The sequence below is a fragment of the Micromys minutus genome (genome assembly GCF_963924665.1).
Source record: "Micromys minutus genome assembly, chromosome: 12".
NCBI lineage: Eukaryota > Metazoa > Chordata > Mammalia > Rodentia > Muridae > Micromys > Micromys minutus.
The window spans coordinates 24737360-24754402 of record NC_137981.1 but is presented as its reverse complement, the minus strand read 5'-3'; the positions used below and the strand labels follow the sequence as shown (position 1 = coordinate 24754402).

The 17043-nt window shown below is 40.1% G+C and overlaps 1 protein-coding gene across 1 annotated transcript in view; it reads left to right on the top strand.

The window, feature by feature from the left end:
* GRID1 (glutamate ionotropic receptor delta type subunit 1) overlaps positions 1-17043 on the top strand; it is a gene marked incomplete at both ends in the record, with an annotated part of 697530 nt that overhangs the window by 398626 nt on the left and 281861 nt on the right. The window contains one exon of the mRNA XM_080926245.1: positions 3846-3899. Within this exon, the coding sequence (XP_080782371.1) occupies positions 3846-3899 (54 nt within the window). The remainder of the gene's footprint in view (positions 1-3845; positions 3900-17043) is intronic.

Sequence of the window (17043 nt, the reverse complement as noted above, 5' to 3'; positions counted from 1 at the left end):
CAGAGCTGGCAGTTCTCTGGTAATTGTGAAGGGGTTGGCCAGTGGGGCTTCGTTCAGTCTGCAGTAGCTGTTCCTTCTTACCACCTAGGCCAGTCTCTGCGTGAGCTGCGCCCTCTGGAAAAAGGCTGTTTCCAAGTGCTATTTATCTCTGTGTGGGAAAAAGAGGCTTAACAAATTAGCTGATGCTTAATTGGTGAGGGAAAGTAGGACAGGGAGGCTGGCCAGTCATCCCGCAGTTTTCGATCAATTCTTTCTGCCAGTACCTTCCGTGCCTGAGTCTGATACCAAGTAAGAAGACTTCTTAGGGGAGCCGTGCTCCCACACACTCCCTAGGATCTCCCAGCAACTGGCAATTGGCCATTGGCAATGCTTGCTCCTCTCAGTTGCAAAATGCACCTGTACCTTCAAAGAGCTACAGATTCAATGGGAGAGATCCTGGATCTCGGGGTCAAGGTGCAAGCTGGAACTTGGAAAGGACTAGGGCTTTTTGCAGGTGGATGCTCTTGGTGAATTATAACCCTCTATACCAAGGCCAGAGCCTAGAGTTTGAAAAACTTTCTAGGGGCTCCTTAACTGCAGTTTAACTTGGGAATCATTACAATGGATGTCAGCTCAACACTGAGCTATGCCTTTCACCTATGTGCTCCCTCCAAGCGACCACTTATGTCCCAAGTCACGGTTGACATTGACAACACTGGGGGTACTTCTGATGGGCCTTACTACCTGAGACAGCCTATTTCTTCTTGCATTATCTGGAAAGGTGGAAACCTTTTCTTTTACTGAGTTGATCTTATCTGATTACTAAAGCAATTCACTGTACATCTCCTCTTAGATGCTGCAAAGAGCAGCTTGGATCTTGCACAAGCCAGTGCTTTATTTGGTTAGACACCTACATCATCCTGCGTAGTAAGAGTTCCTTGTTATTATAAGTGGCCGATGGCTTAAACTGTCCCCCTTCATGACTGGGATCTAGAGTGTGTTTCCTTCCATCACTGGGGTTGTGGCCCAATTAGATCAGCACCGAGAATAGAACCAATGCTCCACCCCACACTCTAAGCTTTTCTGAAAGTTTTTAGTCTTACTGTACTGCATCCAAATTTCATCTCCCTATTTGCCATTTTTGTTTTGAGTTCAACATCATTGACCTGCCTCTGTTGAGATTCAGTTTAGCATTCCAGCCTTTGGGAACCTAGGAGAGCCTCCAAGATCTGTGTCATATGCTAATGAGCATGATATTACCCCTGAGCATTCTGGAAATGCTGAAAGTTTGTGGATTGACTCCAGCAAAGGGTCCAGTGATGTGTTCACAGTATTTAAGTCATCTTCCTGTACTTTTTCCTTAGCCCCACGTCTTAGATATCTAGTGGTATCTGTGGAAGAGAAGAGAGGGGTTCTAGGCTAAGTACTCAAGTACCTATCCTGAGGTTGTCTTCATTCAATACTGATAGTTCAGGGTCCTGAAGAGACACTGGATCTTGGGTGCTATAAGCTTGCAGAATGGGATGGGAAATGTCTCAAGATACAGCACCATAGTACATAGATGCCTTTGATCTCTCTGAGGTTCACTTCCTTCCAAGGCATAGACCAGTCCCCAGAGCCTTCTTCCTGGAGTGGGCAGAGGTCTGTTTATCCCAGGGACTATAATGTACATGGAGTAGCATCATATAGCCAAAGGATATAGGATAGATGTGAGCGAAAGGAGGAGTGAGGGTGGACCTTTAGAGGATTAAAATATTCTGTCTCTGCTTCCTGTGAACTTCTTGGGACATTTACAAACCTCATCCTCCGAATTTCCCCTTTCTGGCCTCATGGCTTACATAGTTTTGCACACAGGAGAGGAATAGCTGTTATCTATACCTTCTATATGACTTCATGAGACAAATCATGGTGGGCAGGGTTATTTCCTTCTCTCTCAGACTCTTACACAGGTTCATCTTTTCATGGCCTAGTGGTCTCTCATTTTTAGGCTATAGAGGGCTATCTATGTTCTTCAGCCACGAGGAAAAGCCTGTGCTTGGTGTCCTGCAATGTTGTCTGGTAAGGACTGTTGGGCTATGCTTCTCCTGGGTGCTTTATGATCTCTATTCTGATGAGCTACTGTGTTCCCCAATCAAATTTGTTATTCCTGTGGAGCACAGCCCAGACAGAACTCTGTGCTCTGATAGTGTGGGTGCCTCAACACCACAAAGGCCTGATGCTGTGATAGCAAACGTTACACCTCCTTTGTTAAGAACAATTACTTCTGTACTTACTGATAAGAAAATGTAAATTTGATATATCAATAATGAGAATTATTACCTGATATGCATTTCCCAATGTGATTTTAATTAAAAATATCTGTCTGATATGCATGTGTAGATATGTATTTACATGATATGACTGTAGAAGCTTCTGGAAAGAGCCACTTCAGACAATTTCTAGTGGATGAATCTGGATGAATAAATGGGGAAATTTTAGTACATGGGCATGTTCTTTTAAAATGAGAAAGTATTATGGAGAGATTTTAATTAAGCGTCTTAATTTGCCTATATTTTTATAATCAAAAGTGTAATAAAAATTACATTACCAAAATGTGAAAAAAAAAAAGTGTGAAAGGGAAAGGAGTAAATCTGAAAGCTCTTTCCCAGGTTAATAGATGGCTCGGCACAGTGCCTGGTGCTCAGCAAGCTCTTGGCACATGCTCTCCATGAGCATTCTTACAGGACATGCTTGCACACCATCAATCCCTTCCAGTTATTTCAGCCTGTTGGCTTTCCAATTCAAGGATCGAGAAAGCACCCATCCATACATACAAAAAAGCCAGGCATTGTGGTATATGTGTAAAATCCCAGCCCTTGGGAGCGGGAAATGGGAAGATCAGGAGTTCTGGGCTTGGGTGGGTACACAGTGGGTTTAAGACTAGCCTTTGCTCTATTTAAGACCTGTTCTTATATAAAAGGCAAAAGCCAAAAAAAATGAAAAAGAAAGAAAGAAAGAAAAGAACACACACACACACACACACACACACACACACACACACTCACGCGCGTGCTCACACAAATTCAAAGTATGCAAGCAAACAGGGATTTTCGCTGTCACTGCTGACCCCTCATTCAAAGGTAAGCTGCTATTGAACACCTACTATTCTCTGCTGCAGAGCCAAGTTCTGGGATGCAGCACTCGCCTGAGAGATGTAGACCCTGATCTTGTGGGATCCCCACTTAACCTGGCAGAGAAAATAGAGAATAAGAAGTAATAAACTGGTTACCATTTACACACACACACACACACACACACACACACACACACACACACACACACGGCAAGTGCTCTATCAAAGCAGCGTTGAGAGAATTGTGGAAATGGGCCCCTCCTCAGGAGCTGGAAGGAATCCAGCTCCGTAGATCCTAAAACATAAGTGAAAGGCAGCACCATTGTTCAGCCGGTGTCTTCGACTTTCCTGGTGTTGCACAGCGCAGCTGGGTGGGCTGCCATAAATCCAACGTTAGTTCCCTCACTGCGGTTTTTTGTAATGATGAATGCTATCCTTACGTGCTCCTTTGGAAAGGGATTTACACGATTCCTAGGGGAAGGGAGGCCATGTCTGTCTGTACCTGTGACCTGTGGCGCCTGCAGGACTAGGGCCTCTAACCTCACTCTGGGCCAGTGCAGAAGAACATGGGAGAACATATGGTGTCTCTAGTGATCTAGGCATCCAGAGTAGGCTCCAGGGAGTTGGCATGTTTTATGAGGAATCATTTCTGAAAAAATAAGGTATTTATAAAAATATTATCTTAGCAATGATCCTGTGTAACTGCTAGCTTCTGCCTTGCTCCTCTTCATATACGTTCTTTTTCTCTTTGCAGGCTGTGGAGACCAACTTGGCTTCCAAGGACAGCCACTGGGTCTTTGTGAATGAGGTAAGAGCCCCAGAATGGTGATGGGTGTGGCCTGCCCTAAACCCTGTCCCACGGAAAAGCTCAGAACAATGCTTTCAAGTCCATTCCTGATCTTGGGAGCTGAATGGATCCTTGAGTTGCATTTTGCCAAGACAAGAGGTCAGAGAACTGGACTTGGCCTGCCAAGATGCTTACCCAGAACAAGTTGGATCTAGCAGAGGAGTCTGGACCAGTACATGAGACATCAAAAGTCGAAAAGTGGGTTCAGACTTTATGTAAAGGGGATGAGGTGAGGCAGACTGTCAGTCAGTTAGGTGTCAGGGCCTGGGAGCCTAGATCAGCCTATAAATAAATACAGATAGCAGGACAAAGAAGTTAGGAGAGAAGAGAGGCCCTGTCTCATGCAGAATAGTACAAGTGTGTGAGCGTATTAGCTGAGCGTGAGCAGGAGTGTATATGTTTCTAAGAGTGTGCATATGTGAAAATGTAATGGTTTAATGTATCTACATACACATGTGTGAGGAGCTTTATGCATGGGAATATGTAGTACAGGAATAACTGTATGTATATGAATTGTGTTCATATGAGTGTTAATGTATGTCACGAGAGTATATATGTACAGATGTCAATATGTAAGGCATATATTGTGAGAATATGTATAAGTTTGTGAGTGTGAATATGTGAATGTAAAGTTGTGAATGTATGTATTAGTATGTGTGAGTTGTTTATACATGTGATTTAGAATGGGTGTGTGTGAACTGCATTCTATGTGTGAATAAGTGAGTTGTATATGTATATGAATATATGCACATGAGTGTGTATGTATTTAAAGTACATGTTAGTACAGTTGGGAAGCTGTATGTGTAGGAATAATACATGTGCATGTATATATGCACATGAGTATAGATAAATATATATGTATAAATATGTGAGAATATACATATGTGGTTATGACATTTGCACATCTATGCAAATGTATAGGTGTATTTAAGTGTGCACATGTGTGTGTCTATTTGTGTGTGGTCTGTTGGTGTGTATATGTAATGCACTCATCCAAAAAAGGTTAGTAGGAAGTGCATTTAGGTCTGGTCACCCCACTGGTTTGGCCTCAGGGGTGAATGGGACCATAAGATGTCACTCTTCAGAAATACCACCCTGCCAGCCTGTGCTGAAGCTGTGGCACAGGGTAACCTACTGTCACATGTTCCTAACTTTTCTGAAGAGCCCTCTGCCCACATGCTCTTTCAGGAAGCAGAGCCAAGGCAGCCTGTGTGACCTTCACATGCTGTTTAGTAAAAGCAGACATGTGTTTCTCAGTTTTGCTGTCAGTAGGGATGTAGCCCTTAGCTGCTACTAAATTAGGTGATCAATTTCTAATGGCTTCATTCTGGAGGATCTAGGGTTTGTTATGTGGGTAATTTCTTCTTTTATAATGTGTATTTCTTCATTAGCACAGTGCTAATATGGCTGAGATCCATTTTGGGTGGCTGATGTTAATAATGGCACAGGTAGCATCACACACTAGCTACTTGCTAGGCCCACTGCTGATGGCTTTCCGCCATGAATTCTTACGAGTTCCACGTCTACATGGACCAGCCAACACACGCAGTTGCTGCACATTTCCCTCGGGGTGGTTCCATGACGGTCCTGGTAATTAGAAGGGGGATGTGACCGCCCCACCCTGCTCTTCAGAACCTGCTTGAGGCTTCATTGATCCTCAGCAAGTTTTGATTCTCCAAGCTTTGCTGCTTCTCTGCAGGCTCTTCAAAGTCCCGTGTCCTTTGTTCCAGTGAAAGGAAGCGTCCCATGTGTCCCTGAAGTCAAATGTCTGGTGCTGGTTTTACTTTTTTTGATGACTGTCACAGTGAATAGCCAGTGTTTCTCTGGAGCCAGGCTTCAGAACCCGGCCTATTTTACATTTTAAAGACTTCCACTTCCCTCTTCTGCATCCCCATCTATCCCTAGGATGCCTTGTCTCTCCAGCCTGTCTCCCTCTCCAGGGTTGATCTTAACTTCAGACACCACAGTAAGAGGAGCTTTGGGGGTACTTCCTACTCTTTCTACTCCATGTATTGTGAAGGAAACTTGAACTCAGAGCTTAGAGCCACCAGAAGACAAGTATAGAATAGGGAACTATAGAGCCAACATAAATCAGCCACAAGAGCAGCTCTCTGTCACACCACAGAGTATGCACTCTCCTTGGCTGGGCAGAAATAACAAATTGTTCTAAGAATCCTGACATAGGTGTTTTCAGAATTGAGGGGATTTAGGGAACCCCTACACCCTTCTGTCTGGCTTTTTTTTTTCAGGAAGGCTGTTTTTCTTGAAAGGCACAGGGCAGCAGTTCCCATTTCTGATCATTTGGACATGTCCTGTGCATGTCAGTCACTTTACCCTTGCTGATCCCTTGACTGTTTACCAATAACCCTGCTGGTATTTCTCTTCATCATCCCTGTTTTACAGACAGGGAGACAGAAGTTGCAGGAGTTGAATCAATTTCTCCCAGTCAGACAGATATCACGTGTCATCAGTGGGATTTTTTAAATCCCCATTTGTGTGTGTGTGTGTGTGTGTGTGTGTATACACATTTTTACCATGTGGGTGAGTATGCCAGTGTGGGCATGTGTATGTGTGTGAAGGCCTGAAGTTGATGTTGGGCATAAACCACAATTGTTCTTCCACCTTATTCACTGAGGACGGATCACTCAGTCAAACCGAGAGCTTTCTGATGTGGTTTGTCTAGTCAGACAGCTCTAGGGATCCTCTCTCTGCTTCTGAGGCAGGGATTACAAAGTGGGCTTCTATGACCATCCAGACTTTATGTGGTTTTTTGGGGAACCTAAACTCATGCTTGCATGGCAGGTGCTTTAATCACTGGACCAACTCCATACTCCTGCTGGAGAATTCATTATGAAGATTAGCTAGCTCTAAAGCCCAGTCTGTCAGTGACATCATGGGGCTAATGACTTTGGCAAAGATCCAGCACTTGTAGTCAGAATCTTCTGAAAAGCCAATCAGCAGGGCTCTTGTATACATGACAGTGGGGACACTTTTTGGCTAACCTTTAGCCCCAGCATATGGGCATTCTTGAAGACTTTACTTCAAAGGTAGAGACTCTGATAAAGTCTTGACCCCAAATCCCGATGTAGCATATGGTTAATGACAGCAATGCTCTCTAAATGACCTGTCAGTTTAGCTGCAGGGCCAGCCACATTGAGAATGTTATTTTCCATTTAAGTGTGGTCCCAAAGTGGGGCAAAAGCTCTATTTTTCTTGTAGTGTTGTAGCATTTTAAGCACTGTAAAATTTAAGCTAACCAAGCATAGAGCCACAAATAGTTGCTGTTCTTTGTATTATATGTAGTGACTAGTAATATAATAAGGGAAAATATTAAAGAATCAAGGGATTAGGCATTTGATAAAGACTCACATTCCAACCTCAACTTGTCTGTCTGTCTGTCTGTCTGTCTGTCTGTCTGTCTCTCTCTCTCTCTCTCTCTTTCTCTCTCTCTCTCTCTCTCTTTCTGTGTGTGTGTGTGTGTGTGTGTGTGTGTGTGTGTGTGTGCCATGTGCACATTTGTGAATGTGTATGTGAAGGCCAGAGGTCAATATTAGGGACTGTTTCTCAAATGCCATCCACCTTGAATTTTTTTGTTTGTTTTGAGGCAGGCTTTTGTATTAGCTTGGAGCTCAGCTCAGCATGCCTGCTAGGCTGCCTGGGCATCGAACCCTAGGAATCCATTTGTCTCTGCCTCCCCAGAGCTGGGGTTAGAAGTATGCCACCATCTTTCTATATTTGATGTGTTTTTTTTTTTTTTTTCTTGATTTAGGATAAACATTCAAGGACACATGTTTTTGTTTGTGTACTGTGTGTGGTGGTTTTCCTAATATATCTACTTGTTTACTAGTGAGTTTTTTCGCATATTACAAGCCTGTTTTGTGTTTGTTGTTTGTTTGTTTGTTGTCATTGTTTGGTTTTGCTTTTGAGAAGAAACAATTTCTTCTGAATTTTTGCACCTCTCTGGGAGATTCCATAACTCTCTGCGTTCTATTGTGAGATGCTGGCAAACAGTTATGGCTTTATTATAAAGTATATTTTTTAGTTGATTAAGTCAGAAGGACATGTGAAAAGAAATGAACCATTAGATGAGCAAACTGTGAGTTCCTTGAGGACATGGCTAGATCGGGCTCATCCATGAGTCCTCAGTGCCCTTGTAGAAAATAGATTGGTGAAAGGTTGAACTGAAGGTAGATGGATCTAAACGGTGCTGAGCAAACTCCATTGATGAGCATTTCACAGTCTCTGTCAGAGAAAGAAAGCAATGGTTGAACAGCTGAGCCTCAGAGTTGGAGATGTTAGTTCAGACGCTCGAGCCTGGATGCATTGGATGGCCTCTGGAACCTCTCTGTCAGCTGGAGTGGGAGCCTTCTCTCTACTTGGCTCCATCACATCCACTGGCATATAGTGTCCTTCTTGCTAGTTAGACTCTGTAAAAAGAGGATGAAGCATTTCCACGAAGCTGCACTCAGGCAGAAATCGTATACTTTGTGGTCTGTTCTCTTGGGAACTTTCTGCACAAAATTGTATAGATTGTACAGTGTGACTGACTGTCAGGCTTCTGAAGGGCTCCATGTAGGGGTGATAGGATGGCAACTGTTCAATCTGATGCTTCACAGCAGACTTCTTTGGGCACATTTTTCCTGATGTACACCCATTACACAGTGAGATTGAAATGGCTAAAGGTGTTTAATAGACAATGTAGATGCAATGTTATTTGAGCTCAGTGATGGGTGGTCAGAGCTCAGGAAAAGATAGGTTTTCAGAAGCAAAGGCATAGTTAGCAGACCATCCACGTTACTCTGGTACTGTAGTACAATGATGGTCATGGCCTTCCTTGTTCATTCTAAATTGTGTTCTTAAAGCTCTCGACCCAGAGTCCTAGCTGTTTTTCTGGTGCTTCTCCTTTCTGCCACAGACAACATGGGAGCCTGTTCCTCATCTGAAGATCAGCATGACTGTCTCAGAACTCCTTGTTCTTCTCCAAACCTGTGTATTGCTAGTGACCTTAGACATGTCATGCTCTGTCTGACTCCAGCAGTAGGGAGTGGCTCACATTATGTTGATGGCACAGCCTGCCGCAGGACGACCCTACTTTACTTTTCCATTATTTTGTTTTTTACCATTATTCCATTATGCCATGGGTCATGTCTGCAGGGGGATTGGTGGTTCCTGTTATTTCCCCTTCCTGGCTCTGGGCCTTCCCTAGGACATTTTTTTGTCTTCTGTCCCTCTCCAAATCTCATACCATCTTGAATTCCTCACAGAGCTTTGTATCATTAGTGATTGATTGATTCACACTCTGCTTTCTTAACAGCCTGTGAGTGTGGGCCTGAATCACATTCCTACCCTTCTCTGGAAGCTTCTAGCATGAAGGGGTCACCTGAGGAGTCAGTTTTGGTTAAGCCTCCTACCTACTGCCGGCTTGCTTCCTTTGACTATTCTTGCCTAATTGCCTACATGTGGAGAAAGAGGCATTGACAAAAATCCAATCTCCTGTGGCCTACAGAACTGTGGTGATCTGCTCCATGAGCCACATCGATCAGCTCCTCTTGTTGCACTGTACCTGTTTTTTCTCAGCATGCGTTATTAGAGGAAAACACTGTATTTCACCAAAGGAAAGCTCCACTTGCCTTGCGTGGAGTATCTTGGCAGGCATCTGAGTAGTCAGGAAAAGCATTGGTTAAACTTTCCATAGAAACTCCAGTTTAAACAATACCAACCAGGGACTAAACCACTATCCAAAAGTACACATAGATGGACCCATGGCTCCAGCTGCACGTGTAGTGGATGGCCTTGTTGGGCATCAATGGGAGGAGAAGCCTTTGGTTCTGCCAAGGCTCGAAGCCCCAGTGTAGAGAAATGTTATGGTGGGAGGTGGGAAGGGGTAGGTAAGTACCCTCAGAGAAACAGAGGGTGGATGGATGGGACAGGAGGTTTCTGGAGGGGAAACTGGGAAAGAGGATAACATTTGAAATGTAAATAAAATATATCAAAAAAAAATGCTGGAAGAAAAGTCTTCCAAGCCAATAGTCTCAAGAAACAAGTTGGAGTTGCCACACCTTTGCTTTTTGTGTTCATATTAAAATGCTTTCTATAGTGAAAAAAAAGAAAGAAAGAAAAAGGAACTCCAGGAACTCCAGTTCATATAATGGGAAGCTTTGAGGGAATGGATTCTGTGATCAAATGGTCAATAACTTGAGGGTTAAATAGTGTGGTAAAACGCTTGGGAATCAGATAGATTCACCCCTTTGGAGGACCAGCCCAGTCTATATTGTATGTTCCAGGCTAGCTAAGGTTTTATAATGAGACCCTGTCTCAAAACAAACAAACAACAGAGTAAACTAATTAAAAATAGCTTTATTTTTCAGGTTTGTTGAGGCCAGTGCATAGCATACCTTTCTGTGTACCATATAGTGAATACTGTGTGTCCCATTCCCATGATCTCACATCTTAGGTGCTTTTGATCTCCAAGTGCTCACCTTCACTGGAGCAGGCCATAACACTCTTGAAAGGAAGTCCTGTCTACAGGGCTGCATCAACTAGCCCTTTAGAAGATTCTACTCTCATACAGATGGCAAACTAGCCCTTTGGTGCTCTCTCCCTGGAATATTGTCTACACGTTTTCCTCAGGCCACACCCCATTTAATTACTTTCACTGGTTGCTGACCAATGTGTGGAAAACTCTGCTAACAGTTTAGGAGGCATCATCAGACTTTCATGACTTCCCTACTCAGAACCTTTACAGAGGGTAAAGGCATTAATATGGGTTAATAAAATTAGGTTACTATGGGAAAAGATGGCAAGACTAAGTGAAGAAAAAAAAAAAAAAAACAAAAGCACATGAGAGTAAAACGCAGAAAGGTAAAACACACCAACACAGACTCTCACATTTAAGAAATCTCTGTTTAGGATGCACAGAGAAGGGGGTTATGTTTTTTTTTTTCTCTATTTGTTTGGAAAATTTTAATTCTGTTTGAACATTAAGACCCTGTACCCTTTGCCATCTTTAATTTTAATTCTGTGTTTTCAAAACCAATCTTTGTTGTAATCTATTCACTTGTTTCACTCCATGGCTGCACTGATAAGTTTTTGAGAACACATACCACACTGTACTTATCTCTGTGGGCCTGGCACAGAATCCCAGAATGAAGAATAGGTATTGCCATTTATCAGATGTTAGGTGGAACCAAAAGCTAATTTATTACATTTATTAATTTTATATGTGAATGTGTGTTTGTCACACAGTGTGCTCATAGTGGTCAGACAATAATTTGTAGGGCTCAGTTCTTCCTCTGTGGGTCCAGGGGAACTAACTTAAGTCATAGGGACTGATGGTAATGGCCTCTACCCATTAAGTCATACCACTGGCCCAACAATGCTTTCGATTATTACTTTATTCTTTATTAAAAATTGACAGTGTTAGTAATCTTTGACATACATCAAATGGACATATTTAAGTGTACAATTGAGTTTGACCTACCTATACATTCATGAGTCAAAATTTCAACGAAGTTGGCAAACATGCCTACGACAGACACATATTGTCTTTATACCCCTTATATTCCACCTACTTCTTTCTGATCTCTATAACTCCTTAAGCAGCTGCTGATATGTTCTTGGCACTGTTTTGGTTAATTTTATTATGAAGTGATATAATCTAGAGTTATGAATACTGAGGGAACCTCAGTTGAAATGTTGCCTCTATCAGACTGGCTGGTGGCCATGTGTGTGAGAGATTGTCTTGATTGAGGGAGGATAAGTATAGGAGAACTGAGCCCACATGGTCAATGGCATTTCTCCACAGGTTGGCCCTGGCTGTCTAAAATCTATCTGAGCATGTGTCAGTGAGCAAGCTAAATAATGAGTCACTAAGCAGCATTCCTTAGGTTCTGCCCCATGCTTCAACCTTTAGGTTCCTGCCTTGAATTCTCATCTGACTTCTGTCAGTGATGGAGTGTGACCTGGAAATGTGAGATGAAACAAATCTTCTCTCCAAGTTGCTTTTGGTCACGGTGTTTATTACAACAATAGTCAAGTAACAAGCATAGTCCCTGTTGCTGATTTCTATCTTCTGGTGATTTGCATCAACTAAACACTACAGTACATATTCTTCATTTTCTTTTGTATGGCTTTATTCAACTATAGATACTTTTAAAAATAGAAATAATTTTTTTCTGAGGAGGAATATTCAACAGTACAAGTAAATCACACTTTTAGATGGATACTTCAAGTCTAGAATTTTGGTAGTACATATAGTTCTATTAGGGAATGACTTGGTCACTGTTCTATTGCTATAGGGATACATAATTATTAAGGCAACTATTGTAAAGAAAAGCATATAATTGGTGGATTTCTTACAGTTTCAGAGCTTTAGTATATATTATCACCATGGCAGGAAGCATCATGGCATCTAGGCAGACACGGGAGCAGTAACTGAGAACTACATCCTGATTTGTAGACAGAGAGAAGGGGAAGGGGAAAGAGAGGGAGAGAAAAATATGAACTTGTGTGTCTGGTCTTGGCATGGGCTTTTGAAACATCAAAGCCAACCCCCAGTCACAGATTTCTTCCAAAAGGTCAACCTCCCAATCCTTTCAAATAGTGTCATTCCCTGGTGACTAAGCATTCAAATATATGAACCTACAGAGCTATCTTATTCTCCTTCACATTCCATTACCTGGCCCCCATAGGCTTTTAGTCGTGTCATAGTGCAAATTGCATTTAGTCCAACTTCAAAAGTCCCTGTAGTAGTTCACTGTTTCAACACTTTAAAAGTTCAAAGTTCAAACTCTTCTCTGAGACTCGTGACATTGTCTTAAATATAAGCCTTGTAAAAATGAAAATGAAGAAGGCAGATCTATGTTTCAAATATATAAGGGTACAGAATATATATACATATACATACATACATATATGGTCTTGGCATGGGCTTTTAAAACATCAAAGTAATATATATATATATATATATATATATATATATATATATATATATATATATATATATATATATATATATACATATATGTATATATATTTAAAACATCAAATTATATATATAAAACATTACCAGTTCATAGGAGAGGAAAAGGAGTATAGTGAGGAACTGCTGAAACAAACCATGACCCAATACCAGCAGAGCAATCTCCAAATGCAGCATTTCTTTGTCTGTGTGTTCTTCATATTTCTGTTTCTTGTTGACTAGAACACACTTCCCTCGAGCTAGTAATATATCTGTTAGTAGCTCTCCTCGGCAGGTGTCCCATAACTTTTGGCATCTGCAACATCTTGAGGTCTGTAAATATTCAAGGCTTCACCTTCATAGCTTCATACAATGGCTTCTCTGAGCCGTCAAGCAGGGACACTCCTGACACACATCTGTCCTCCGTGTCCTGGCTTTCTTTAGCTTTCACAACTTCTTTTTGTATTCTTAATTCTCAGTGCAGACCCATGTGGCTAAGGCTGCCAAGTTCTCTGTCTTGCGGAGGCTGGAACTTGGCTCCATTCTTTGAATACATTTTCATCAGCTTTCTGTTTTTAATTGTTTCCTTCACTGATTAATCTTTTCTTTAATTCCCGTTTATACATTGGCAGCTTAGCTGTGTGGGGTCTTGTCCTGAGTCACCACTCCCTTGATTCCACTTAGCATAGTCTTTGCTTTAGCTTTTTGGTGCTCCTGGTGTTCCTTTCCCCCATAAACTATACATTTTGTATTTTTCCTTGCTCAGCTTACTTCTTTTTATTATAGATCTCCCAAAGAATAACCACTGATAACAACATGACATAGTCAATATTAGGCTGTCTTGAAATCTCCTCTGCCAATCCCATTAACCTAAAGGTCTTCAATCTAGTTTTGGGTAAATTTTTAAGAAAAGGACATTAAAAAAGACAATAAGTCTTTGCCCAGATATCATGAAAACAGCCTTTACATCATTTATTAATATTCTTAACCTCTAAAACTTCTTGAGATGAGCTCTCACAGTCTACTTTGCCCTTAGTACCATTGTCTCCCATGTTCCTATTTGGGTGGCCCTTTAATCTTCATTTAATGATTCTAGTCACTTTTCTAGGCCAAAGTTTCAAAATCTTCCATGTTCCTTTAATAACATGGTTATACCTGTCACAACAATACCCCAGACCCTGGTACCAACTTCTGTCTTGGTCACTGTTCTACTGCTGCAAAAAACCACAACGATCAGGGCAACTGTTACAAGAGAAAACATTTAATTGAGGGCTTCTTTACAGTTTCAGAGGTTTGCTCCATCATCATCATGGCAGGAAGCATGACAATATACAGGCAGATGCTGGAGCAGTTGTTGAGACATATCTTTATCAATAGGTGGAGATAATCTGGTTCTGGTGTGAGTGGTTGAAAACTCAGTCTACCCCCCAGTGACACACTCCCTCCAACAAGGCTACACTTTTTAATATTTAATAGTGCCACTCTCTGATGACCAAATATTCAAATGTATGAGCCTATGGGTCATTATTATTCAAACTACTACATATATATATATATATATATATATATATATATATATATATATGATATATAGCTTATCACTATTATATATAATAATTTTGTTATTATAGGTGATGTCTGATGGATCTAGTTGTAGTAGTTTTATTTTTAATTTCCCTGATGACTAATGATATTGAGTATCTTTCTTTCCTTCTCATCCTGCCTGCTGTGCTGCACTTTCTCCTTTCCTGTGTTTCTAACTCCTCTTTTTCCTCCTTTGGTAATGATAGAAGACAGGGCCTTATACATGCTAGACATGCATTCTAGTGATGAGCTATCTCTTCAAGCATATCTATAGATCTGCCTATGTAAAGTATTTACCTAAACATTCTAACAGTATCTGTTGAATTATATTTTTTAAATTGGTTTTGAAAGATATGTACATTTTTATGAAAAATCCCTTACTGAATAAATACTTTGCAAATATTTCCTGCTAGTCTATGGCTTGTGTTTTTATTATACTACTGCCTTTATGAATGGCAGACCTTTTTATATTGATGAAGTGCAAATTGTCAATTTATAATTGCTTTACAGTAAAATTTGAAATCACATTTTTTACACTTCTATATTCTTTATAAAAGTTGTTTAAACTACATTATGTCATTAGAATTTTTATATGAAGTTTAGAATTAGCCTGCTATTGATTGAATTTGTCACTAATACAAAATGATGCCTGGGTTTTCACGTGTGATTGCATTTAATCTACAATAGAATCCAGAGAGAATTGTCATCGCAGTATAATCAAGTCTTCCCATTCATCTATTTAACTGTTTCAAAGTCTTTTGAACAATAGCTTATTGTTTGCAGTGTCCAGATTTGTCATATTTTTTATGTCAATATTTTATATTGTTGATCAATACCATTGTAAATGGTAATTTAAAAAACTTCAATGTCTAATTGTTCATTGATAATATATAGAAATACAATTGAGTATTTTGCACTGATCTTGTATCTTGGGATAGCAATATTAATTATTTATTAATTTATTTATTAATTAATCATTTAATATACTAAAGCACATGAATTGATTGTCTAATTAAAATTAGCTCATGGGATAAGACTTACTAGTTATATTTATATATATTATATTTTGTATTATATTTCAAAGTTTATTTGAGAAAAGTTTGATTAGAAAATTTCTCCTATGTTCATAGGGGATTTTTGTTGGTTCTTCTTCCTTCTAATATATTTCTCTTGCTTTGATATTGCAATAATGATGTCAGAATGTGAGATGAGAAGTGTTCAATTCTACATAATTTTATGTAGACTTTTTCTTTGTGTGCCTGATAGGCTTTGTTTATGATGCCAGTAGCTTAAGAGTTTACTTTGTTACAGGGTAGTAACAACATGTTACTACTCTTTGTCAGCCTTAACACTATTTTTTCTTGAGTGAATTTTGGTAATTGGGTTATTCAAGGAATCATTCAAATTTCACAAAAGTTGTCAAACTTAGAAGTATACAGTTGACAATGTTTCCATGCTTTTTTTTTTTTTTTTTTTTTTTTTTTTTTTTTTTTGCAGATGTTGAATCTTTAGACACAAGAGCTCCTTTACTTTTCATACTTATTACTTGGGCCTCTTTTGTGTTTCTCTAACTCTTTCTAGTTAATAGGTGTTAATTGATTTCAAACACCAGTTCTTCTATTTCATTGAGGGTTTGATAGTTTTTTCTGTTTCCTTTGATATTTCCTCTGTGTTCATAAATGATCTATTGTAAGCCCCCCCCACTTCTTCCCTCCTTCTTCTTCTGCTCTTGACTCTATCACTTCTTTCTTGCTGACTTTGTCATCGTTTGCTTGTCCTTCTTTCAGCTCCACAGGTGAAGATAAAGTTGAGTTGCAGTTTGTCTTTACTGTCATATTTCCCATTCAGTGACCTAGTGCTATATTATATTTCATTATTAAGCTCAAAAAACTTTCTATATTTGAGCCATGGTTTATTTAGGGGTGTGTTATTTCATTAGAAGATGTGGGGGATTTTTCAGCGATTCTTCTGCTATCCATCTCTAATGTAATTCTAGCATGGTTATGGAAAGTAGTGCATTGTATTTGGATCATTTTAAATTTAGAGAGACCGATTTCTGGTGCAGTGTATTGCCTCTTTCTTTGGTTTATGCTTCATGAGAGCTTGAAAAGAATATATAATCTGTTGCTGCATTCAACAGTCTATTAATGGGAATCAAGTCAATTTTGTTGATATTTCACTCATCCCTTCAGTGTCTTTGATGATATCTTTGTGTATTTGTTCTATCAATTATTGAGAGGCTTATTAAACTACTCAGTGGTAATTGTGCTTTATTTCATTGTGCAGTTTTATCCGTTGTTGCATAATATATTTTGAAACTTTCTTACCAGGGCATAAACTCTTAGATTTTCTTGATTAAATTGACCCTAAATCATTATTAAATGACTTCCTTTGTTCTCTCCTATGAATTATACTTTGCTTGTTATTAGAACAGCCATTCAGTAAAACTTGAAATGTGAAAATATTCCTTTATCCATGAACTTGCAAATGGATGCTGTGTCAGCAGGCATGGAAAAACCATTATCTCACAGCATCCCTCTCCCAAGGCTCATGGGTGACCAG